The following is a 26,981-nucleotide window of genomic DNA, read 5'->3' as shown; positions in this document are numbered from 1 at the left end:
CTTACAACTATCAAAACATCCACTCACACTAAAACAACATCACCCCCCACCCCCACCCTGAAAAAAAGCTAAGGAAAGATGGGGTAGGCTGGGTGAGGAGCAGGAGAGGAAAGATTCAGCTCTAATTACAGCACAGTGATTAACATGGTTCAAGACAGAACCAACCACAGTTGGTCCAAAAGATGCCTTCAATTCATGGTTATGATTAAAAACCAATCTCAGCCACTTTTGGTTCATTGCAGTGAGACACAAAAAAAAAAAAAAAAAAAAAAAACAACCCAAAAAACCTCACAGATTCATATAAATACTAGACTCCAGCTCTTATTATTACTATTATTATTACTTTTTAAAGTTTTCCATTTGTTTTTGCAAGGCCTAGCTACCGTATCACAACTTCTAACTTCTGCTTGCTCTGCAGCAAGTACAAGAGGTAGGCATAAAGCATGAAAAAGTCTCTCAGTCGGCGCCTCCCTGTGAAACACCATTCACTTTACACAGGGAGGAGCGACTGTCCCCTTCTCTCACAGAGCTGCTACTGTCCTGCCTATACAGATGGTAGTGAGTCCACTCAGGTAAGAAACTTTCCCTACTGAAGGATACTGTCATAGTGTCTGCTGCAGAGCAGTCTGTGTGTGTGTGTGTGTGTGTGTGTGTGTACATATATATATATATATATACACATATATATATGTATATATATATTTATTTAAAAAAACAAACAAACACAACAACAACAAAAAACAAACCCAGTTTCCTAGAACCAATTGTCTTGATTCTCTACTTCCACAAACTCTGCTATTGGCCAAGCCTACAGACCTGTTTTGCTTTGTTTTTTCCTTTTCACAGATGCGAGTGCCATGCAAATAAATTAAAGAGCGGATACCGAAACATACATGTGACAAAACTCCTGAAGGTGGGTCCTTAGAAGCATTTCTATAAACATAATTTATAATACTTCCGATCCGTCCTCTGCGCGGTCATGGAGCTCTTGTTACACATCTAGGATTTCCTCTGCTGTCCCTCCACAACGCAACCTGTAGCGACCAGTTCTCCAGCTTATAGTAGGGTCCCATAATGCCGACAGGAAAATGTAGATTGTCATGGATTCACGGATGAACCAAGCCACAGCATAATCAAGTTTTGAAAAACACAGTGTGCCACCCTGAGAGTTAAAAACAAAAATCAATTTATTTCCTGTCAAACTAAATGTACAGTGGCAGAATAAAACTCTAGGCTGGTGATATGGCTCAGCAAGGAAAGATATTTGCTGCCAAAGCCCGATGACCTGAGTTCAATCCCCAGACCCCACCTGGTAGAAGAGAGGACAAGCCTGTACACGGGAACAAGGACACACGGACACACACACACACACACGGACACACACACACACACACACACACACACACACACACACACACACACACACACACGGGCGCATTGAGAAAGATGAATGAGTTCCTGGGACCCCACTCTTGGCACCACTAAAATTAAGGTGTCTCCTTGGGTGACATAATTGTCTTGCAATATAGTCTAAAAAATGCTCATTATTAGTAAAAAACAGTATTAAAATAACTGCAGTCTGTTTGAATATTCATTTAACATCATTTTTTTGAACTAAATTCCAAATTTTGTTTCATTTTATATCTATATTTTATTCTTCAGTATGAAGCTAAAGAACGACTCAGACTTTCTTCAGCCTTTTCTAAATTAAAACAGTTTTGGTCCCTCACCAAGTCACTACAAACCCACATACCTGGACACCCCTGAGTTGAATGTAGTCAAATATAAACCATGCCAGGCAGTGGCACATGAAGAAGACCATGATATCCCATCTGAACACATGGTGGGCTGCCCACCCAATAATTAAACTGGCAACAAAGCATTCTGAAATTGGCTCACAAATTATTGTAGCAGGAAGCATGTTAATTCTCAATTTGGTCCACCTGAAGAAACAAACAAACAAACAAAAAACAAAAAGGATTTTCTTTAAGACAACAGCCTAGTTACAAAGTAACAATCAACCCACCCGACTAACACAACTACCCTCACCCCCGCCCCCAACCATTCTCACCCCCCCTAGACCCCCCCCACCAACCACTCACACAAATGATCAACTTTTAACCTTGTCACAGAAAGGCTATTCTCTTTGAAATACTCCTTTTTATTTATTTATATATGTTTAAGACAAGGTCTCTCCAGCCCTCAGATTTGCTTTTATGAATCTCTTTTCTATTTTTATTTAGTAAATAAAAATGGTTATACATTCATTTACAGAGTTCAGTTTCAACATTTCTTTTTTTTTTTTGGTGTTTTAAGACAGGGTTTCTCTGTGTAGTTTTGGTGCCTGTCCTGGAACACACTCTGTAGACCAACTGGCCTTGAACTCACAGAGATCCGCCTACCTCTGCCTCCTGAGTGCTGGGGTTAATTAAAGGCATGAGCCATGATGCCTGGCACTAGATGTATTTTTTAATCATGTTATATATATCATGTAGCATAATCACACATGCACATTCCTTTTAATGAAGCACAAAATGTTAGTTTATTGATTTACCTGATCATTCTGGATTGAAATTGAGAAATTGAGTATGAACCAGAGTTTTGCATGGCAACTTGAGTAGACATTGCAAACCTCCAACCTCTGAAAATGAAAGATAATGATAATATGATCTATGTTGATGGACACATTCAAGTCTGACTGGTTCTGCATTCATTAGTCACTGTCAGAGTAAGCAGTTGCTGGTATCAGGACAAGCTCAGTCCTTATAGATAAACAACCTGATGCTATGGATGTTTCTGAGCCACTGCATTATCCCAGAATGGTATCACATTCTGGCCAGAAGGAACTACAGTCCCTAGGTTTATCGTTCAAGAAACTTGAGTGCTGCCATTGTCAGAGTGCTCAGTGAGAAGGCTCTGTACTCAACAGTTTTGTCTCTGATTGCTCCCCTGTGCGTGTGTGCATTGTGTCTCATAGAAGACACTAGGTGATCATGAATCTCACAGACATCATATGGAAGAACTTTGAAGAATACAGTCTATGTCAAAAAAAAAAATTTTTTTTTTTTTTAAAAATAAGAGATCATACAAGGCAGTGATCTCCTTTAAACCCAAACAAATTTTCTGGGACACAGAAATGCTAAGTCATGAGGAGGCTTATTAGTGAAACATGAAATAAAGGGCTAATAAATTCCACAGTTTGGGGCTGGAGAGATCGCTCAGTAGTTTAAGAGCACTTGTTAGTCTTGCAGAGGACCTAGGTTCGATTCCCAGAACCCATGTGGTGACTCACAACCATTGGCAACTCCAGTTCCAGGGGATCAGATGCCCTCTTCTTACCTCCAGGGGCACCAGACGCACACATGGTGTACATACGTGCTGGTAAAACGCCCATATTTATAAAATAAGATTTTTTTAAAAATTGTAGAAAGTTGACTTTTCAAATGATACCATTAGTTTTTCTGAAACACATAGGAATTTCTACCTACATTCTCTCAAAAGCTTCCTGTTAACCGCTCTACACTACAGCAGCTGGAGGAAAGGGGGAACGCACTAGTGCCTACCTATGCATACTGAATATGAACGCTCTGCCAAAAATTACTAGCTTTTGTAGTCACTAGCAGAAATAATCAAATAAAATAGCCCGAACCCATGCTTGAAGCAGAAAGGATAAGCCAACAGAAATAAGCTAGATACTAAAAATAATTCAATTTCCTTACCGGTCAGCTATGGCTTTGGCCATGAAGTAATCTTCAGCGATGTACTGCGCAAAGGCTATCAGCCCTCCCGCCTGATCCAGCACGTCCTTCCTCATTAAGCAAGACATTCCCGTCACACATTTGAAGCCAGTTACATTGGCAGAGATATAGGATCTTGGGTGTGAAGTTCCAAAATACACCTGCCCAAGGAAACACAGACATAATCAATTAGGTTTTAATGTTAAAAGCATGGTGCTTGTAAACTTTTCCTAAGGCTTTCTGTTAAATATGACTGAGTGAGTATCCTAATATGTTCACATCAGCTCCCTGGATAAAAAAGCACATAACTGCATTACTGTAGTCCAAGCAGTTAGTGATCTGTTCGGCTGACTGCTCTTGCTATCATCATTACCAAGAAATATTTACCTTGAGGGGAAAAAGCATATTCTACACTTGGGTAAATATTATCTTTTCTAAAATTGATGGATTAAAAGATAAATCCAAATAAAATGAAATTTGGAAATAAAAATAGGAGTAAATATTAACTGGCATATAAAATATCAACAAACACTTAATGTCTCCTGATTTTATAATATCTAATGGCATGTAAGTGTGTGTGTGTGTGTGTGTGTGTGTGTGTGTGTGTGCATGTAGACACATACACAGACCATGTATAGGTGTACCAATGTTCAGGATAATTCTATTTTCTATTTCTTTCTTTTTTTGTTTTTGTTTTTGTTTTTCGAGACAGGGTTTCTCTGTGTAGCTTTGCGCCTTTCCTGGGACTCACTTGGTAGCCCAGGCTGGCCTTGAACTCACAGAGATCCACCTGGCTCTGCCTCCCGAGTGCTGGGATTAAACATATGCACCACCACCGCCTGGCTTCTATTTCTCTTAAAGTTATTTTTAATTCTATATATTCATCTGTTGGGGGTGACGTGCACCTGAACACAGGTTCTATGGAGGTTGGAGGATCAGAATCCTCTGGAGATGGGAGTTGTAGGACACTGAGAGCTGCCCATCTTGGGTGCTGAGAACCCAGTTCTGGTCCTCTGCAAGAACAGTACTTACTCTTAACTGTGGAGCCATCTCTCCAGCCCCTAATTTCTTATTGTTCTTTCTCTACAACACTCTAAGTCCTGAGATACACAAGTTGATACAACCAACAGTGGAACTGGATGCCACCACCCTACTTTGTTAGACATACCCCTATTTCTTATTTATCTATGCATCGATGTGCTGCCTTTTCTAATTAGCTTCAAGTACGGAGCAGTGGGCTTGCTTTCTTTCTTTTTATTTTATTTTTTTCAAGATAGGGTTTCTCTGCATAGCTCTGGTTGTCCTGTCCTGGAACTCCCTCTGTAGACCAAGCTAGCCTTGAACTCAGAGTTCCGCCTGCCTCTGAACCCCAAGTGCTGGGATGTGTTCTACCATCCCCTGGCACAGTGGACTTTCCTAACGGTAGTTATTCAAGTACAGAACAACAGGATTTTACAAGGAATCACTGCGACCTATGCCCAATTCAAACGCCACTGAAGCAATGGCGCTTCTGTGACTGAGTCAAACCTAACTGCTAAGACCAGAAGCATCCACCTTAACCCTTAAGCAGTTAACCGAGGCCAGAGTACCAGGAGGGACTAGAAGTTGGATTTAACGTTTCTTTATCACCTAGGAAGATTCTTCTGGTTGGATCTCCACTCATTCTAAGAATAGTAGACTGTGTGCATCCTAGGGGTGTCTTTCATTGACATAAATATCTATGTGGATATTTCTAAAGTAAAAGGACCAATAGTATTTTATTTTAAAACAGCTACCTGATGTTCATTTTATCAACCAAAACCTCAAGATTTTAAGACTAACAATTTCTTGCAGTAGGAGAAATATTTCCCAAGTCAGTGTTAAGAAAGAGACCACGGGGCTGAGGAAATGGCTCAGTTGGCAAAGTCAGGGCCACATAAACATGATGACTTCGGTTATATACCCAGCACACATATAAAAAAAGCTAGATGTGGTATGCACCGATAATCCCAGTTTTGTGGAAACTGATCCTGGGGATCCCTGGAGCTTGCTGGCCAGCCAGGCTAGTCAAACTGGGAAGTTCCAGATGCCGTGAGCGACCATGTCTCAAAAAATAAGGTGGGAAGTGTCCGAGGAAGAAACCTGATATTGACCTTTAACATCCACACACACATGCACATTCATCCCCCTACACACTACACACACCTGAGCACGCATATACACGAGAGTCAGAGGAAGAGAGACAAGGACAGAGATCTAATTGCCAGAGGTCAAATCAAAGTTCTAACAATAATGTGCCTTCACACTTTCAGATTTGTGGCAATTAGAAAAAATAATCAAGTGAATATAAGATGTGCAGAAGAGGAAGTGGATAAACATCAAAGCCGAAACCAAGAGTCTTCCCCTGTGACACAAAGGCAAGCCTTGCTTTCTGTTTAACAGTGCAGGAGTAGATGTGAGAGATTAGGAGGCAGCCAGTAAAAATGCCCTTTGTGCAGCTTTAATGTGGGAAAAGCTCGTGAAGTGACAAAACTAATACACAAATTGCTTCTAGAGCTTTTTCAAAGGGCACATAAGAAAAACATAAAATCAAAAACCATCACAAGTGCCAAAAATGGCCAAATGAAACTGAACCTTAACTGCTGTAAATAGTGGTGCTGGGGGTAGCATGCTTCTGTGTCTCAGTATCATTTGCCATTCCCTACACAAGAGAGGAGGAGGAGGAGGAGGAGGAGGAGGAGGAGGAGGAGGAGGAGGAGGAGGAGGCAGAGGAGAAGACATTTTTCAAGATAATTTATTCTAGAAGGAAATCAAAGTGTTTTTTTTTAATTTAAATAAAGATTTGCAAGAACAATGTTTTCTTATTGTTGTATCTGAAGTACTTTATAGTATGTGACAAAATACTTTTCAGTTGAAAAGAACATTATGTAAGTCAGTAGTCTGGAGTAAACGTCTAGAACTCAGTAAAAATGTTATGGAGGAAAATGCGTGTGCAGCTTGGGGTGGACCGCCAGCAGTTTCCTAAGCACAGCCTTTTCTATCACGGGTGAGGGCAGCTCAGCAGTATGTGACCCCAGGGATCTGAGAACTTCCTCTCTGAGGAACAAGAGTGCTCTCTGCAGACTCCCACATGGGCAATACAGCTAAGGTCATGTAGTCCCGTCTGATGGAGACCAATGTTGCTGGTGTCACAATTTATATATACATTGTACTTACCTGCTCTAATGTGGCAGCAAAGCCCTGTCTGTCTGCTACATAAGGCAGTCCATGAACCAAGCCCACCTTCTCTGTCATTTGATTGACCATGTCAGTTAATGTGTCTGGAATGACTAAAATTTAGGGGGAAAAAGGTGGGGATAGGGAAAGAGAAAAAAAAAAAAAGCACAAGTTTTTAGTAAAATATCCGTTAATGTAATATTTTGTGAATTGCTATTAAACTACAATAAAACATATTTGTCTGAACATTTGGATTTAATAAATAGCAATAGTTTATTCTGAGAACATAAAATTTCAAAAAGCCACACATTTTTAGCCTGAGTTGTAGACCTAATATGTGCCAGAGGTAGTTTCTGTTTTCTTTGAAAGAACATTACTAAGCTTAATAAGTTGACTTTATTGAAATCAACAGTCTAGAACCACCTTCTAAAACTCAAAGTGAGGCTGATTCAGAGACAGCTGGCAGTGACCTCAGAGGCCTGACAACTTCCTCCCTAATGAGGTACCAGAGTCTATGTCAGAACTCCCAAACTGGAATAAAGACAATGTCCTATGGTCAGGAGCAGGTCAGATGACCTCAGGTCTTCCACATACTCTTTAGCTACAGGAGTGAGTCTACTTGCTCAGTGGGAGTAATATATACCTGACCCCACAATAGCACATAGAATTGGGAAGGCATGGTAAACATAAATTAAATTAACATAACCAAATTAACAACATGAAGACTGAACATGAATTTGGGCCATGAGACTTCAACTTCTAACACTCCTCATTAATATGTAATAATATTGAATGTTAATTTTTAGATTTATAGCTTAAGGTAATGAAAAATTTGAACCAATGTCCAACCTTCAAATGGCAAACACCTCAAATCCTACATGGCTGTTTTTATGTCCGTCTATTTGTTAAGAATTAAATCTAAGGCATAGAACAGCAAGAGTTGTGTCTATGCCTTAAAATACCCTTTGGTGGGGCTGGAGAGATAGCTCAGAGGTTAAGAGCACTGACTGCTCTTCCAGAGGTCCTGAGTTCAATTCCCAGCACCACATGGTGGCTCACAACCATCTGTAATGAGATCTGGCACCCTCTTTTGTGTACACAATAAGTAAATAAAATCTTTAGAAAAAAATACCCTTTGGTAAGAGAGCCTCATGATGCAAGCCTGTAGTCCTGGCTACTCAAGAGGTTGTGGCAAGAGAAAGATCCTGAGTTAGGGGTAGTCCGGGGCTGTGGCCATAGCTTGGTGGTCATGCATGAGACTTGGGTTAACAAAAATCCCTATTTTAGGGAGTGGTTCTCAACTAGGAACAAGTCTTCATAAGTGACATTTGGAAAGTTGATAAGGGGGAAGGGTGCTGGTGGAAGCCATCAGGTAGAGGCCAGGCATATTGACAACATTTCCTCCAGGACAGTCGGGATAACAAACTCTTAGGCCACTAAGTCATCACTAGGACTGAGGCCCAGGAACTCAATCTAACAAAAATACTATAGAGTTTAATACAAATGTTTACACCTATAAATCCCAAGTGTGGTACATAAAAGGTTCTTTGCAACAGACACAGTAGCTCATATCTTATTTCAGTAGTCAGAGAGAGGCAAAATAGCCACAGGTTCAAGGTCAGCTTGGTCTACCTAGTGAATTCCAATACTGCATAATGAGACTCTGTCTCAACAGGCCTCAAAAATAACCATTAAAAAAAAAAAAAAAGAAAAGAAACCAAACCAAACAAACAAAAAACCTTCTTGCTAAAATCTAAATAAATTAAAAAAAAAAAGACATAAATGTCTTTTAATGAATTTATGTATTTTAGGAAACATGAGCTCATTGATCTGACTCTTTGGGTAAAATAGTGCATTACAGACATCCAAGATGCAAGCAAAAGTATCCAACAAATAAAAAAATGTTACACCAGAGCAAGGCTACAGATGGGATAATGGAGCATGACTACTTTTCTAATGGTTGAAATTTTCTCTTCAAAATGCAAACATTTTAATACATGTAGCACCTAGGTTAGGTGAGTAAAACTGACATAATACCATAAATAATGCTGAAGTAAATTATCAAGCAAACCGAAGACTGATAAATAATGTATTTTCAAAATGTTTTAGGGATTTTATCATCAAATGAATAGTTATATAAAATAAGAAAACCTCACCTCTTATTCCACTATCACAAATCCATATGAGATCATATTTTGCAACTTCATATCCCGGCATCAAATTATTAATTTTAGGATTAATGCCAACCTTTTTGCCACCTAAAGATGCAAAAGTACAATGATAATATGCTGAAAATATACATGATGAAGCAAGAAAGAAAAAGTACTGCCATGTTTCATAATTTAAACATTTTTAATTTTTAAATATTCCCCATTACTCACAATATATCGGTAAAAATTACTCATTCACAAAAAAGGAATTTTGACTTTATCTTTGACAATCCACTCTTCCTTCGTTCCTTCGTTCCTTCGTTCCTTCCTTCCTTCCCTCCTTCATTTGGTTTTTTTGAGACAGGGTTTCTCTGTGTAGCTTTGCGCCTTTCCTGGAACTCACTCTGTAGACCAGGCTGGCTTCGAACTCACAGATATCCACCTGCCTCTGCCTCCTGAGTGCTGGGGTTAAAGGCGTGCGCCGCCACCACCCAGCCCCAGTCTGTTTTCTAATTTACAAATTCTTCCACTAACACTATGAGCTGATGCTTAATATCATGTACAACATAATGGTATCATAGCAGCCAGATTCCTCATCACAAATCAGTGTGCTAAGTACACATGCTACTTAACTTGACTAGCCACTCCACAGTATATACATATTTTAAAACATCACACTATACATTATCATAAATACACACATTTTATTTAGTGGAGGGAGATAATTGAAAACAAAACAAACATTAAAAACCCCACAGGAGGGCCGGCTACAACTAAGGGTCAACTGAGGGCGCGTGGAAAACTGATATAGTAGAAGCTTCTTAAACTATATACCCAGATGAAAGCAATCTAAACGGAGTCACCAAACAGGAGAGGCAAAGCCCTGACTACACAAACTCCCCACCAAACGAAATCTCCAGTCTGGGAATCGGTTACAACTAATCAAGTTGTTGGCCAAAGGGGTCCCTTGAAATCCTCCAAGAAACCCAGGCTGTTGCCAAGGCTATAGGTTGTTCTCCGCGAACTGATGGTAAGGCCCCATTGCTGAAGGCAACACCTACGTAACTCACTAAACATGGAGAAACTGAGCTGGCGACTACCCGGAGTCTTCCGCCACTGACTAGTGTTCGCGGTGTCGGAAGGTACTCTGCACACTACCAGAGGAGAAAGGAAACACCTGCCTGCAAGAATGCTACTATAGCAGTACCATCACAATTTGGAAAGTGACCAGCCACTATCTAACTGGAATTAAGGCCACTCCATGAGATGGAGCCCAAGCCCAACACTGCTCAAGTGGCCAAGAGCCTGCAACTAGACTCCCATGGACTGAGGGGAAAATCAAAATAGAACAAAAGGAAAAAAAAGATTTCAGAAAAAAACAAAACCAACAAACCAAAACAACAAATACCCATACCTGATTATTGAGTAAGATATACTTGTGGGTGTGTCATTTGGTAACCAAGACTTCTTCCCCCACAACATTCCTTGAAGGACTACAACTATCTTTCACATTCCCCAGAAAACACACTTAAAGCAAGCACGCTATCTAACGTTACCAAGTGCCCGATCTAGAGTTTAATGCAGAGAAGATGACTGATATTTAAAACTACCAAAGCAAAATGGCTGACATAAACTTTGATTCTTACCTATAAATAATCTAGCATCAACATTTGGGTATTTTCCAAGCAGTTTCTTACATACATCAATGGCTGGATCATCGTGATCTTGTACACAAAGGAGTACTTCATACTAGTCAAAAGAAGAAATTTAACATTAATTAACCTCGTAGAAAATAAGCACTCACTGTGAGCATTTCTAGATTGATCAAAAACTGTAAGAAAAAGAAGCAAATGTGTACATACAGTTTGCAAGCTTAGGGAGGAATCCTAAGGGATAGAGGTGCTTATGACAAGTGTTGCTTGGGTGGAGACAGCTTCTCCAGGCCAAGGATCTGTCTGTCAGCAGGAGGAAGAGCCTGGCAGTGCCTGAGGTTGACGCCTGTCCTTCTCTGACAGGCCCCACCCCAATAACAACCTGCATATCAAGCTTGTTCATGACCTGCACCACTGAACATGCACCCAATGCTTACAAGATGTGCAGGAGTGTAAAAACTACACTGAGAAGAATCCAAGCCAAGCACACTCCCTGCTCTCCAGAATCTCTACCCTAGAATGTAGCATCACTTCATGAAGGTACTGCAAATGACAGAGAAAGGCCCATAAAGAACAAATATGATTAGATTTTATTTTATTTTATATTGCTGTTTAAATTTTTTTTTAGATAAAATAAATTTGACTGAACACTTACTACTCTGAAATGCATACTTCTCTGACCTCATAAATATAAAAACATCCAGAATTTCATTTTGCTCAATGCTATTTAGTTGGAAAGGCATTTCTGAACGTTTGAATGGCCCTGCCCAAACTGTCCCGTAACCTTTGATGTGCTTACATCCCATCCCAGGGACTCACTCAAGCCACAGGAAAGCCCATTCCGTTTACTTCTTTCTAAGTATATAAACTCAAAAAGCAGAAACAAAATACTCATGTCTTCAGCATACCTCTTATCTCACCCAAAACTGGCAAAAAAGACAGCTGTGGCTGAGCACAACAGAGCCAGGACTAAAGTCAACTAAGCTCTAGTCAGCAGAGTGGGAGAAGACAGTGAAAACCAGAATGTGTCCCTCATGATTTCTACCTCTTTCTATAAGTTCTATCCAGTATCCATTGGTGATTGATCAAAAGTGCTACTCAAGAAGGGTTAAACAATCATTAATCATCTGGCCTCAAAGACCGGATGAAAGTCTAAGAGAGCAAAGGCTGTTGTTCCTACCACACCCCTGAAACTTCCCCAGAGGGCGGGGTCTACAAGCTTTCTGATGTCTGCAAACACTTAGTGGAGAAAGACGTGTCTTTAATAATGAGGATTAGAAAGATTAAGTGACTTCTTAAAGGGCAAAACTAACAGCTAGCTTTCTTCCTAAGAAGCCGCTCAGCCAGGCTCACCCTGAAGAGTTCCTTGCTTATTATACTTTATGATAGGTACTACTTCTGCTTCTCAGGTAAGAAGAAGCGAGGTGGAAGGAAGCGCTCGCTTCTAAGCAATGATTCTATAAGTAATGGATATAGGCTTATACTCTAAGTCTTAAAATATATTTTAATATGTGAGTTAACTATACGGCATATCAAGCAAAATTATCTTTTTTTTTTCCCTCCACTTGCTTCATATAGCCTACACTGGCCTCAAATTCCCTGTGAATCAGGGACTATGGCTTTGGGACTATATCCACATCTAGTTTATGTATCACTGGTGATGGAGCCCAGGGCTTCGTGCATGCAGGCAAGTGCTCTACTGAGAAACCTCCTACTCTCTCAAGTACATACACACATACATACACATGTACATACACACATACACATGTACATACACATACATCTATCACAAATATATGTACACTATTTATAAAGAACTACTTTATACTCCGGGTTTCACAGAAACGTTTATATTTGGATTACAGATATAGACTATAAATCCTATACATGAACTCTGACAGCTGCTGGCCCAGAACAGCTGACAGGTCCATTTGGGAGTTCATTCGGGTAACTTCTGAGTGAAAGGAGGTGCACAGACAGGAGAAGGTTTTACAGAAAATACCTCTAAACTCAACGCTTTGAAAGGTGATGCCGGGTAGGGTGTCTGTACTAAAGAACCAGATGGTTACGTGCTGCACGGAGCACTGTGTTGGTGTCTTTAAAGTAGGATACTGTCGGAACAAGTCTCCTTTGGATGCCTCTGGCTTTCTGCTTCAGAAACTAAACTATACTAGGGTAGGACCAGCCTCTGCATATGCTGTTACCCATTTCATACTGAAAATCAACACACTTCCCTTTCCAATTTAAATACACAAGAACATGATAGGAGCCACATGGAACTTGTTCCTTGAGCTTTGAGACGGGACGACGGCAGAAAAACCAAAATGTGAGGTTCCATTCCACATCAAAAACACGCGGATTCTAAGTCAGATGCTGAGATTTGTTCATAATCAACAAAATATTTTTCCATTCACAAAAATAAACGTTTCCTTGGTATTCACTTATAGAATATGGACTTGAAAACTTTCCAACTTTCTTATTGCTAGCCAAGTTTACTTTAGTTTTATGAATCTAAAACATCAGTACTTTCACCTTGTATACAGTGTTGAAATTCCCAATGTTTCTATGAGAAAAAAACAAACAACAAGAACCAAACCCACAGACTCGCAGGCACAGCACTCTACTTACTTTGGGATAATCCAGTTCAAAGAATGTCTCCAAGTTGTTGATTAGGTTAGGATCCACCCCCTTCAGCGGTTTCAGAAGAGAGACTCCAGGGAGCTTGCTGGACGGCTGCTTGTCTGTTGCCTTCTTGTTGAGGTGCAATCGGCTAAAAACAAAACCAGAACAAAACAGAACCTGAGTTATTTCTGGAGGATGTGTCGGTGCTAGATCAAAAGGAAGCACCCAGCAGAACACCAATAAATCGCCGCTGATCACTAAACAGGGTTTTCCTACCCTTTCCTTTCTTATTCTTTTGAAGCAGAGTTGGGGTTAAATATTTTAATAAAGGCTTAATTAAGCACAAGGATCAAAAGAAAGAGAGGCAGACAGAACAAAGCAAGACATGCCCCCAAAGCTTTGCTTGCGCACCTCAAGGGAGCTGCTTTTCTGTTTTGGGGGGTTTTCTTGTTTGTTCATTTGTGTGTGTGTGTGTGTGTGTGTGTGTGTGTGTTAAAGACGGGGTCTCATATTGCCAAGGACACTCTTGAATCTTGAGTAATAGGATTATAGGCAGGTACCACCCCTCTGAGTTTATGGGACCAAACCCAGGGAGGGCCTCATCTGCACTGGCCAAACCCTCTACCCACTGTGCAACACCCCAACACTAAGATGAGAATTTTCAAAGCTGACGTCCTTCTGAGAAGGAGGCCTGAAAAAGAAGATGGACAAAACAAGCTTTCAGTTTAGGAAAACCAGAAGGCAGAGGAACGGATGTCCCGGGGAAGAGCCGTGCACAGAGGCTCCCTGCAGGTTACTCACTCACTGCTGTGCCCTCAGCACTTAGTAACCACGGGTCACAGAGCAGGCCCTCAGTAGATGCACACTCCAGAGATGAATGGCAGGCCTTGGGAGACAGTTTTAGTGGTGAGATGTCTGCCATGTGAGCACAAGGGCTTGAGTTCAGATCCCCTTGCCAGCCAACATGACTGCCCTACCTCTCAGACTGCCATGACGGAGCCAGAGAACTATTAAAGTAGGTAAAAGCTCTCTATGTACTATATGCACTAAAGACTATGGACGTGTGATGCGCATGCTCTGAGAAATGGCTGTGCGGCAGCAGCAGGCAGGCCGCACAGACGCACAGGAATACGGCATATGGAACGTCTAAGGGCAACGAGCTCAGGCTGGCAGGGTAGAAGGCTGAAGGAAGGGAAAAAAACAACACAGATCAAAAAAATGTGTCTTCGAGGCAGCAGACGATATACCAGCACCACCAGTTCACAGAGAAGCTGGCTCATGTTCGCACCACTGGTCCACCATGCTAAAGACAATACAGCTGCTAATGAGGGATGCTCAGTCAACTGGGGAAGGGGGGATGTGCCCAGTTCTCCCTCTGTACTTAGCACAGTGCAGGTCCATCTCATCAGCTAGTCCCCAGGCAGTTGGCGGTAATTAGAGTGGGAGTACTCATGGGTCCATCTACAAGGTGTCCTGGGCCCCAGGTGTCGCCACACTTTAACATCTCTGCAATCAATGACATCTTAGAATCACTCCAGCCAGAGGACAGCCCTACCAGGAGTGTGAAGACCAAAAGCCCCACTAGCATCATCACATCTTCAATTCAGAAGTGTCCCACAAATGTACGGATGACTGGAGGCACAGTACTCCACGCAGACCAGCCAGCTTATGTTCACAGAGGAAAGCAGGGTGCACATGGCGAGCACCTACACACACATCTGTGTGGAAGAAACTAGGCTGCCAACAAGAGGAAAATGTAAATCAACAAGTTTAAAGAATGAGAGCAGTGTTAACCTCTGACCCACAACACCAAATGCTAGGACATGTTGGATCATCATCCAAGAGTGGACTGACCCCACCAGGTGCTTTGCTGCTTCGCAATGAGAAGAAGTTGAGAGATGGCTTTCAGAAAACTTAAAACATAGCTATTTCACATTACCACAACACCCGGGCAGTGACCAGCAATTTATTTTTCTTAGTAGTTTGTCAAAATGCCAGGCCACGGCATGTTAGAAAATACTGATCTACAGGGTTCACCTACAGCGTTCAATGGAAGCAAAACCAGGATCTAACACTTAATGACCACATACACACAAATACATCTTCCCCATTTCTAACAAAATGGCAGACCAGGTAGGTGTGTGCAGCAACCATCAGGTAAAAGGGCATCTGGATTGCAGGAGTGAACGAGGTTCACCTGGTTTAGCTGCCTGGACCTGTAACATGGCGGAAATCACAAAAATAGTGAGGGTCTCATAAAATTTCCCGTCACTCCCCGCCCATCCCATCCCATCACATTTACCAGCATTACCAGTTGCTCATTTTTACCCATCCTTCCTGAGACTGACACAGTCTGTGTGTAGCACAGCCTGGCCTCGAACTCCTGATCCTCCTGCCTCAGCCTCTCAACAGTGGAGATTACAGGCCAAAGTCACCTGTCTGGGCCTTCAAGAGATTTTGAAAATGGAACTGACAGAGTACACACACAGAATGCAGTGTGTGTAACTAAAGGAAAAGCTCCTCAGTGACTCAGGCTGGAGCCCAAGTGTACAACGACAGTAGGCTGGCAATCTAGAAATGCGACAAGCCTGCTGGAAGGAAGATAAAAAATCCATCAGTGTCTGGAATCCTTGAAAGAAAGAGCAGAAAACTCTAGGCCCTAGAGGAAGTCGGAGACACTGCTTATCTTAGATTCTGTTGCTGAGGCATGAGAAGACAGAGTCTTCCTGAAAACATCTCTTGGAGTCTTGGGCCCAGAAGGCAATTGCAGAGAAGGAATGAGACCCTGTCAAGACAACCAGGAACACACAAAAAGAACCAAGTGCAAAGCATGCACCTCTGCCAGTGGTTCTTTTTTAAGACAGGGTTCCTCTGTGTCACAGCCCTGGCTGTCCTGGAACTCACTATGCAGACCAGGCTGTCCTCGAACTCTGAGATCCACCTGTCTCTGCCTCCAGAGTACTGTGATTAAAGGCATGCACCACCACTGCCAGCAGCCAGTGGTTCTCAATCTGTGAGTCACGACCCCTTTGGGGTCACCTGACCCCTAAGACTGTTTGAAAACACAGATATTTACATTACAATTCACAACAGTAGCAAAATTACAGTTATAACATAGCAAGGGAAATAATGTTATGGCTGGGGTCACCACAACACGAGGAACTGTATTAAAGGGCCACAGCATTAGGAAGGTGAGAACCACTGTCCTATGCCACGAGCAGCCCAAAGCTCAGATAAGACATAAAACTGCACGCATGAGTAGAAGACAGCACTGGACACTGGATTTGAGGAAACTACCGGGAATGCATCATAGAGAATAGAGAATAAAGACAAAACAAACACAACCCCAGAAATGATGACAGGAGTATGTGATGAAGACGACAGGACAAAGGCCCATTTCTACTCATCAAAAGAACATGTTGTTATGTGTTTGTTTTGTTTTTTTGACTTTTGAGACAGGGTTTCTCTGTGTATCCCTCCCTGTCTGTCCTGGAACTTGCTCCATAGGTCTGCCTGCCTCTGCTTCCCCAAGTGCTGGGATTAAGGGCATGTGCCACCACAACCTGGCTAAAAGAATGTGTTTTATTATGACATTTTTCTGCTAGGATAACATGTACTTGGACCATATTCCCTGCTTCCCATTACTTTCTCTTGAACCCCTCCTTCTGTTCCTAACTGTCTCTAGAGTCCCCGTTCTGTTTTCATGCCTTGTTATTATTATTAGGTCTCAGGAAATATGTATGTCTAGAAATAACTGCAGAGGGGTTTCTGGTGGTTAGCTAAAAGCCTGCATCCCCTCAGGTGTGTGTGAAATGGGTTCCCCATTCCGAAAAGGAGCCATTTCCCTTGCCTCTGGCAGGAGGGGCAGGTACCAGTGGTTGCACATCAAAGCCTATGCTGGCCTCCAGGTTCCTTCAGTCTCTACTCACAAGTACTTGTTATCCATCTCAGAGCCTGGTCCCCCTCCTCCAGATAGCCATCTGTTCTCCATAGAAAGATTTCCCCCTGCCCATCAGCTCTCTTCACTATTCTCTCTGCTTTTCTTGCAGATAGCTCTGGCCTTGTTCATTCTGCTTTCTTTCTCTTTGCTCTGGACTCTCCCAGATGCCTCTGGATGTTCTCTTTTATTAACAATAAAAACCTTGCCCCCAATATTGGCATGGTCATGAAGGCAGTTTCTTTACCATGCCCCTCACATACACCTATTATTATTACTAATCTTGATTCTGCATATGAGTGAAAACATGGTATTTGAGTCTGGCTAATTTCTCTGAACATGATGCTCTCTAGTTCTACCCACTTCCCTGCAAATGACATAATTTTGTTGTTCTGTGTGGTTGAATAAAAAAAAAAAAAGTATACCATTTTTTTCTTTATCTGCTGACAGCTAACTAGTCAGACTCTAGGTGGGCTATTGCAAACAAGCTTCAATAAATATGAGTCTGTAAGTCTATCTACTATGTGCTGACCTGAGTGCCTTCTGGTGCCCACCCAGAAGTGAAATGAATCAAATGGTAGCTATTTCTAATTTGAGGAACCCCCCATATGACGAAATCTAGTGATTCAGACCTATTGGTCTATTGAGTGCTAAGAAAGTGTCTCCAAACTCTCGTGTAAAGTGCTGACCGATCAATTCACAGACAAATGCAGTCCCCTAATAATCCCACTGTGCCTGGCAGGCTGCAGCTAAGTTAACAGCAGCAATGGAGGTCTTCTAGACTAACATGGTCTTGTAACTTTTAGATCTGGGTGCAAGTTTAAAGTAAGCCCTACTTCCTTCTCCCCCTTTTTATTAAGATGCCTTACTTAGGAATATTGATATAACTCCTTTCTCTTGAGCTTTTAATAATGATAATATAGGAAGGACTGCTGTCCAGACTCATTACTGCTTCTAGGTTCACGGACAGAGAGAATGGATAAGGACCGTATCTGGAATTTCTCACAAATTAAAACCGTATCATGCTGCTTCTCTTTGTCCAATCACTCCTTAGTGTTTCTTTCCCAATGCCAAGAGACCTATGTGGAGTTCACCCTTCCTAGAGGATACACCCCACTTTCGAGAACACTGTTTTGACTTTATGTAGTACAACTGACAACGCTCTTTGGTGCAGGTTACTTGAAATATTTTTATCAAAACCATAAACAAATGCCTAATCAAAACCACGCAAATTTAGCAATAAGCTTAGCACACAGCATTACTCCACACTAGACATAGCACTGTTTATTGAACACCAGAGTCTGAGCCCCAGTGTATGCTAGATAGCACCCTTTATATTTGAGATACAATGCTTAACAGACACAATACCTACTGCCAATGACTTGTGCTTTAAAAGGGGGACTTGTACATATGCTATACAACTCAGATACGTCAACAAAACTGTGTTCTGGAGCTAGGACAGCAACTTTGCCTGTCATGTGCAAAATAATCCCTTAGACTGTGACCAGTGTGTTATAAACCAAACCTGCAGGAACATTTTTCAAAATGGTATAAAGAGACTATTTGCTTGGTAGGCCGGCAGCGTGGATTTGGGCCCATGGTATCTGTACAGTGCATGGGTCTTCTCTCAGGTGTCCACCCTAAACCTAGGAGGTGACTTGCTTTGTGCTGGGATTCTAGACTGCATTTTCTCCTTCTGGGCCTCATACTGGGAATCAAGTTTTGCCAAACCACCATTACGTATGGATTATGTCCTTGACCTTTCTGTCACAATGGGTACTTCTCCTCCCCCCACCCCCACAGGGTTTTCTCTGTGTAGCTTTATGCCTTTTCTGGAACTCACTCTGTAGACCAGGCTGGCCTCGAACTCACAAAGATCTGCCTGCCTCTGCCTCCCGAGTGCTGGGATTAAAGGCATGCACCACCACCGCCTGGCACAATGGGTACTTTTTAAAACTGGTACATAAAGTCGCATATAAATATGCAATGCACAGAATTTGCTGAGATGAAACTTCCTACAACCTGTACCCAGGTCATTAAACAACAGCATAATCAGGACAGCCCCTGCCCCAGGTCCAATTGTCCAATTTCCTTCTATGTCTGGCTTCTTTTGTTTACCATTGTGTTAGAGTGAGATTCATTGATAGTTTGATAGTTTGAATTATACAATTCCTCCTCCTACTGTGCCTCACGTTATCTACCTACCTGCTGGTGTCACCTGGTTGTTTACGGTGTGGGGCTACTACAAACAGCATGTCCTCTCACCTCTCTTAACAAAGAATCAAAACCCAAGTCTTCCCTGGACTTCAACTTTTAAACAAAATAAAGCAACATGAATTGGATTTGCCTTCCCACCCCAAAATGACCTGACAAAATGTAGGAAAGGATAGTTATAGATACTGAGCACTAGGGTAAGGAAGACAGTGCTTTACCAGACACAGCAACAGAGGAGGGAAGGGCCACAATACCCCACCACTCCTTTGAGATCCCGTCTTGGCCACATGTAGGACAGGGAGCCCAAGCACATTTTTACAAGTCTCCTCTCTACATGCAGGGGACAGAGTTGAGTCTAATACCCAGAGAAAAATACCCAGAACCCAAGAGAGTGAAATTCAAAATGGCTGCATCTTGTAAATACAGCCAGGCATGCAAAGACCTGAGATAACAATGAGCAGCAACATCAGGAAGCTGGAACCAGCCTGGAAATGTCCTTTGGTGCTAAGCCACTGCACAGACCTCCCTTCGTCCATTCAGGCTGCATGTGTGTCCTTAGCACAGTAGTTCTAAGTGCTGAGAACACAATGGGGATTTCTCACCTTGTTCACATTAGTGCTATCACAGAGGACCAGCAAGACAAGCTTGGACCATTATGGAGGAGGGAGAAGGGAGAAGGGAGAGGCGCTGGCTAGGTGTTGCCTGAGTGGGGCCCACTCCACTGCCCCCACTCCACCCTCTGCTGAAATAGGACCAAGTCTTAGCAAAAGCAAGCGAGGGAAGTGCAGGCTCCTCCCTACTCTAAAACTCTGTGTCCGCTGCTGCTTCACAGCAAAGGTGCAGAGACAGCAAGGGCTAACCACCCAAGACCAGGAGTGAAAGGAACAAAGCACAGGTCAGGGAGATGGAAGGCAGGGGAAGACATTCTAATTGCCCAGGACAAAAAGCAGAGAAAAGCGGCATCGTTTAGAATACTGGAAGAAGGGAGCACAGGAAAGGAAGAGTCAAAAGAAAATGCAGATGGAGAACCCACAGGGCTCTCCTGATGCTGGAGCGGAGGTGTGGACCCCGTGCACCTGGATGACTCCAGGGCTGAGCTCAAGGATCTGGTGATGACAGCCATAAAAGCTGAGCACAGCGCACATAGGGACAGACACGTACAAACACACACAGACAAATAAACGTAAAGTTCCTTTAAAGAAGGCACAGCAATAGAGGCTGCCAGCAAGGCAGGTCAATAAAGTATTTGCTACATTTAGGAATGTACTCGGTGACTTCTGAGCACTGTCAGCAGCAAGGAAGTACCTGAGCCCAGAAGGAGACAAAAAAGTAGGTACTTAGCGCTAATAAAATGGCTCAGAAAAAGAAAAGAAAAGAAATGGGAAGTAAGGCGTGACAGCAGTGAAGATGTTGAGTTTCCCTAAAACTACAGAACTGAGAGAAAGAGCCCAAGAATGACGATGAACAGGGGGACTTCCCTGGAGGAGGTAAAGGAAAAAGAAAAAATCAAGGGCCTGACAGGACCCACAACACAAGTCAAGGATGAGAGCAATCTGCCAAGAATGTAGAAGGATGGTGGAGACTCAGAAGGTGCACCAGACAGTACTAAATACAGCCACCAAGTGCTCCCAGGCAGCGCCGAGACCCCGAGTGTGCAGCAGCATTAATCCCTACGGCCAGCCATTGCCCTCTGCAGGACCCAGGACAACTGGGCAAAGGGACACAGGACGCCAAGCAAGGTAGGGCAAGGCACAGGACAAGGCTTCGGAGCTACATGGGGAAGTGAAGGAAGCCAGGAGGTGACAGGTGCGGGACACACCTGTGGGTAAACAGCCACCAGGGGCTGTACAGCACCACCGCCCTGGGGAGGAGTGAGGGGTGGGGAGGAGCCGATAGCATCTAATGCTGAGACTAATTTAATCAGAACCTCCAGGGGTGAGACCCAGGCAGCTGAGGCTTAAGTCCCCTCCAGCCCCACTGCAACTCCAAAGGGCAAAGCAGGGAAGCGCAGACCTGAGACTGGGTTACTGTAAGGAGAGAAGGCAGGAGGAGGGACCTTTTAGAAGGAGCGGCGGTTACAGGATGGACGGATGGAGTTCTATGAGAACGAGAGAAGAGTATCACGCATTGTTGGAAACACCCCCTCTCCAACACAGGACTCACTCTAGTTCACTTCCGGGTTATTTTTAGGCTGCTTCTGGCAGTGTACAGCAGAGTGATTCAGAAGCCTGGGCCGGTGGCAGGCTGCCTGGGTTTCTATCTCAGAACACTAGCTAGCTGTGTGCCCTTGGGCAAGTTGTTTCTTTTAAAGTGTACATAATAGTATCTACCTTGCAGGGTAGGTCTAGAACTACAGGCTCAAAAGCAAACATTCAACAACAACTAATACTAAACGTAACTCAAAACAGCCAGAAAAAAGTTTTTTTAAAAAAATAAATAATAAAGGACTAGTGTTGCAGTTCAAGGATGTTTTCTGCCATGTGTAACTTGTCTGAATTACCATAGTTCAGATAAGAGATTTAGGGGTGTTCAACAGTGGGAGAAAGAAAGCCAGAAATTAAATAGATGGGGTGTGTGTACGTGTGTGTAGAGAGAGATACATGATTAAACAGAGTAAGTGAAAACATGGTCTAAAACACACCTAACATCCAAGGGTCAAGCAAAGAGGTACAGGCCTGAAATCCCAGCACTCCGGAGGCTATAGTAGGGATCCCAAGTTCAAGGCCAACCTAGGCCACACACACACACACATCAAGAGCCAAGACAAACGAAAGGAAAGCCAGTATATAGGCTGATGTAATGTTGAAGGTGAAAAAATTATGTCAAATATTTAAAGTTTTAAGGAGCATAGTTCAGGGGTAGAGTATTTTGCCTAGCACATGTGAGGCCCTGGGTTCAATTCTCAGCACTGCAATGAACAAATGCTTTATGGACACCTAAAAGTATAACACAAACATGAGACTATGAAACATTACATATAGCAAGTTACTATAGTTAAGAATGGACTGCTGGTGCCCTTTGGTGTGTGTGCATGGTTTAAGCTGAGCTCTCTGTTCAGATAGATGGGTTCTCCAGCAGGCAGAGGCTCTGCAGAATGCCATCCTTCAAACCTGCCTCAACATGTTGGTCCCAAACCACAAGAAGCCCCTTTACTTGGCTCTGGTAGGTGAGGAAGGAGCCAAGCTGAGACCCAGGCAGGATAATGTTCATTCTGCAGTGGGTACAATATTCAGGATAACTCTTGATCAGCATGCAATTCCAAGCTGATCTGACTTTGTAAATGATATAGGCAGAGACTGTATATGCAGTCTAGCAGTCTCCAGAGCAGAGGCTACCCCATAGCCTTCCACTCTGCTAGAGGTGAGAGCCCTCTCCATGACCTAGTTTAGTACCGGGATCACTAACTCTCACTTACTGGCAGCATGAGCTGTAATTGGGATTTTTAACAATATTCTTGTTTGTTTTGTTGAGACAGGGTTTCTCTGTGTATCCCTGGCTGTCCTGGATCTCGCTCTGTAGACCAGGCTGGCCTCCAATTCACAGAGATCCACCTACCTCTGCCTCCTGAGTGCTGGGACTAACAGAGTGTGCCACTCCCACTCCTGGCTTTTTAACAGTATTTGTTATTCTAGTGAAGCATCTCTCCTCTTAACAAATATATCCATTTTATTTTCAGAAATCAATTTTTATTACAACTTCAGGAATACAGTGAATGACCCTATTACATAGTTAGGCAGAAGGTTTGGTTTTACTCGTTAATGAGCAAACTTAAGTGGGCAACTTGGGGAAGTTATTAAGTGTAGTAAATTTTCAAAAATACATTATTTTTTGGGAGAAATCATTTACAAACTAAGGCTTCCGTCACTCAAACAACGGCAGGGGCATTCAGGCTACTGAGGCAAGGCCACTGCTAAGTCAGGGCTGAGAGAGATGCCAGCTCCAGGACTGCAGCTAGAGTGTTTTTGGTCCCATGTTAAGTGCCATTTGTAGCTAGAGATTTTTTGATCCTGCCTGGCCCATGGTCAGGACAAATCTTTCTCACCCGCCAGACCCGCAGCTGCTCAGGCTCAACCAAATAAGCACACAGAGACAGACTTATATTACTTATAAACTGTATGGCCGCAACAGGCTTCTTGTTATCTAGTTCTTCTATCTTAAATTAACCCATATCTATTAGTCTATAAGTTGCCACGTGGCTCATGGCTTACCGGTACCTTACATCTCACTTGTCATGGCAGCGGCTGGCAGTGTCTCTGCCTCAGCCTTCCACTTCCCAGAATTCTCTTCTCTGCTTGTCCCATCTATACTTCCTGCCTGGCTACTGGCCAGTCAGTGTTTTATTTATTAACCAATCAGAGCAACACATCTGACATACAGAACCTCCCACAGCACAGGACCATGAAGCTGGAGGCACCATTAGGGTGCTAACTGAAACCCGCTGAAAGTCCAAACATCATGAGCAGCAAGCCATGGACAAAAAGAGAAAAGCATTTGGAATCACACCTTCTCTGCTGAGTACGTCTGTCTATTCAGAGAAACATTCAGGGATTCTGCTGGATGCTACCAAGGCTTTGACTTAATGAGCCCCAACTCTGTCTGAGGGCTTCATGTCAGCCTCTTCCTGGCACCAAACTCTCAAGTGTTGCTGTGGCTTTCATGGTTTGACCCCTAGTTTCAGCCTTCCCATCTTTCAGGCTCATCCACCAACAGCAGGATGGAAGCCTGGGAGGGAAGGAACAGCCTCTGGGAGATGGTGGATTGAGCAACAGTGGCAGTGGGTGGGGCTCATCCCCTCCAGGGTGAGGCACCAGGACTTTGCTTAAGGCTTCCAAGAGAATAGAGTCTGTAAGGGCAAAGGTCACCTTGCTTCATAGCCCCAGGCTGTGTTGTTCTGCCATGTGATTCCAATAAACCAAATGCTACAATGCCAAGAATTTTTCTCCTGTGCTCCATACCGTGATTGTTAATAATTCACATCAAATCAGGCCGACTGTGGGATCAGAGTGCCCATCCCAGTCATGATGCCCATCCCAGTCACTCCCAATGATGAGTGGTCTCTATCATCGACTCCTATACTTGGGCTCTGAAAGGCTGTTGCTTTGTTTATGATCAGTATGGGTTGGGTTGTGATTCATCTCATTGCCATGGAACATTTATCATTTAAAGATGGGCATCTAAATGGGCTTCAGCAGCTCAGGCTGAAGTGCAACTGTGACTTTGCTGATACAAGGTTCCCATGAGAAAGAAAAGTAACCAGGAGTAAGCTAACCATCTAGGAAAGCACAAACTGTCTCCACTGGACAATGGACTCACATAGCACAGAATACAAAGGAGTCATATCACCATAGGAAGCCAGCAGATTTCAACAACAGACTCACAAACCAACAAAAACAACCCACAGCACCAACCCTCTGGGCTGGTGAGGCTACAATTAACTCTGCTTCACAGAAAACAGTATGGTGCTTTGCTGATAGCAACCAAGGAAGGTAGCTCACAGAAGAAGGATCTACCAGATAATGCTCAAAACCACACAATACTCTTGAGCATGTAATGATCGAGTCCCTGTTCCTACATAATTCCCATTGAAAGCAGGCCCTAGCCTTGAAACTACTCTATGTCTGGAAGAGAACACTGTGGATGGAGAGAGAACAGGGACATTCTGTGACATTTACATTTGTGAGCTAGCCCTGGACTCTACATTTCCCAAAGGACAGAACTGAATGTAAAGATTATTTTTAGCAAGACAACTGGTCCCTTAGGAAAAGCTTTTGAGGGAAAATTTACCACAGACTCTGAAGTAAACAGATTGACATGAATCTGTTCCTATTTCACCTGCTACTGGTTTAGATACAGTGAGAAAAGGATTTCATTTGCAATTTCATTAAAATCTATGTCCACTAAAAGCATACCAAATTCTGACCATTTGCCTCAAACCACAATTACCACCAGAAACTAAAATAATGAAAACACACACACACACACACACACACACACACACACACACACCTCCAGTAATGCTATCAGAGGTACTCAAAAGGTCATTCATTCAACAAGCAGTAATTTAATGTTTAGTGGATCCCATAGACACAATGGTAAATAAGTCAACATCTGCACCCTCAAAAACTTACAATGTATACACAAAGAGGGAAAAATCACTTTCTATTTCTGCTTAAATGGATAATTACCCCAAACCATGGAAAGGCATAAGTGCCACACAAACCTCTCACAAAACAAAAGTCTAAAAATCTAAATTGACTTGAATGAGCAAGTAGTAGTTATGAAAAAAATTAAAGAAAAATAAAATGTTTTTAAAAGAGAGGGGAAAAGAGGAGGAAAGGAAAGGAATAAAGAAAAGAAAAAAAGGAAGGGGTGATAATCCTGGAGAACCCAGTAATCCAATGCTGTTGAGGAAAAGGGGCGGGGCCATGCTGCCACTGAACCCTGGGTCAGATCAAGAGCTTGACGGAAGGCAGTGGAGAGTCGAGGCCGAAGCTGAAACACACGATCCACGATTTCAGAAGGACGGCAGCGACGATACAAACAAAGGAGCCGCAAGGAAATGATGCTCTGGAGACAATGGGGAGCAGTGAGTCCCCAACAATGCAAGGGAGCCATGGCGTGAACTGAGTCCACCGTGTGGGGAAACAGGACAATCAATCCAGACAGCCATCAGGGAATAGCAACACTCAATCATAATTTTTATTTTGCTCTTTAGAACCATCATATGAACCAGGCAGTGGTGGCACACACCTTTAACCCCAGCACTCCAGAGGCAGAGGCAGGGGGATGGATCTGAGTTCTAAGCCAGCCTGGTCTACAGAGCGAGTTCCAGGACAGCCAGGGCCTACAGAGAAACCTTATCCATAAAAACAAAACAACAATAATAATACCAAAGATAAAATAAACAAAAAAGAACCATCACATGTCTAATTCTGTATTTTTCTAGGCTCAAGTTCAAAGGGCTTAAAGGCTAAAATGTCCCATTTGTGCTAAAAAGTGTCCCTTGTGAATCAAAGTCCAATGGCATCCTAGGAAAGAAGTTTATAGCACAAATCTTAAAAGGTCTTATTAATAAAAACACTCAGGAACCAGATATTGGGGTGAAATATGAAAAATCGGAGAAGCAGAACAAGCCACAGCCAACCTCACCTCTCCAACTCCTCAGCTGATCCTGTTTCCTCAAACTGGAAACCTCTGAGTCCTCATCTGAATGGATCTCAGCTGAACTGCTACTAAAAGCCTAAAAGCTTAAAAAGTTAAAGTTCCTGGTCCTCATGCCTTATATACCTTTCTGTTTCCTGCCATCACTTCCTGGATTAAAGGCATGTGTCTTTCCCAAGCAAGACATGAGTCCTAGTGATTAAAGGTGTGTGCCATCATGTCTGGCCTCTATGTCTATCTATGGCTGTTTTGTTCTCTGACCCCAGATAAGATTATTAGGGTACATAATATCACCACAAAGTTGTTCTGGCTG

At 42.8% G+C, this 26,981-nt stretch overlaps 1 protein-coding gene across 1 annotated transcript in view; it reads right to left on the bottom strand.

Moving 5' to 3' along the window:
• Nucleotides 1-701: 701 nt before the first annotated feature.
• Nucleotides 702-26,981, bottom strand: part of Ugcg (UDP-glucose ceramide glucosyltransferase) — a 32,765-nt gene continuing 6,485 nt past the window's right edge. The window contains exons 2-9 of the mRNA XM_036179999.1: nucleotides 13,363-13,504; nucleotides 10,729-10,831; nucleotides 9,089-9,190; nucleotides 6,933-7,045; nucleotides 3,720-3,898; nucleotides 2,555-2,641; nucleotides 1,754-1,943; nucleotides 702-1,162 (exon numbers count right to left, since the gene is read on the bottom strand). Coding sequence (XP_036035892.1) covers nucleotides 992-1,162; nucleotides 1,754-1,943; nucleotides 2,555-2,641; nucleotides 3,720-3,898; nucleotides 6,933-7,045; nucleotides 9,089-9,190; nucleotides 10,729-10,831; nucleotides 13,363-13,504 — 1,087 coding nt within the window. The 3' untranslated portion in view covers nucleotides 702-991. The remainder of the gene's footprint in view (nucleotides 1,163-1,753; nucleotides 1,944-2,554; nucleotides 2,642-3,719; nucleotides 3,899-6,932; nucleotides 7,046-9,088; nucleotides 9,191-10,728; nucleotides 10,832-13,362; nucleotides 13,505-26,981) is intronic.

This window comes from Onychomys torridus, chromosome 2 (genome assembly GCF_903995425.1).
Source record: "Onychomys torridus chromosome 2, mOncTor1.1, whole genome shotgun sequence".
Lineage (NCBI taxonomy): Eukaryota > Metazoa > Chordata > Mammalia > Rodentia > Cricetidae > Onychomys > Onychomys torridus.
Note: the sequence above shows the minus strand (reverse complement) of the source record. Positions and strands in the feature narration are given on the sequence as shown.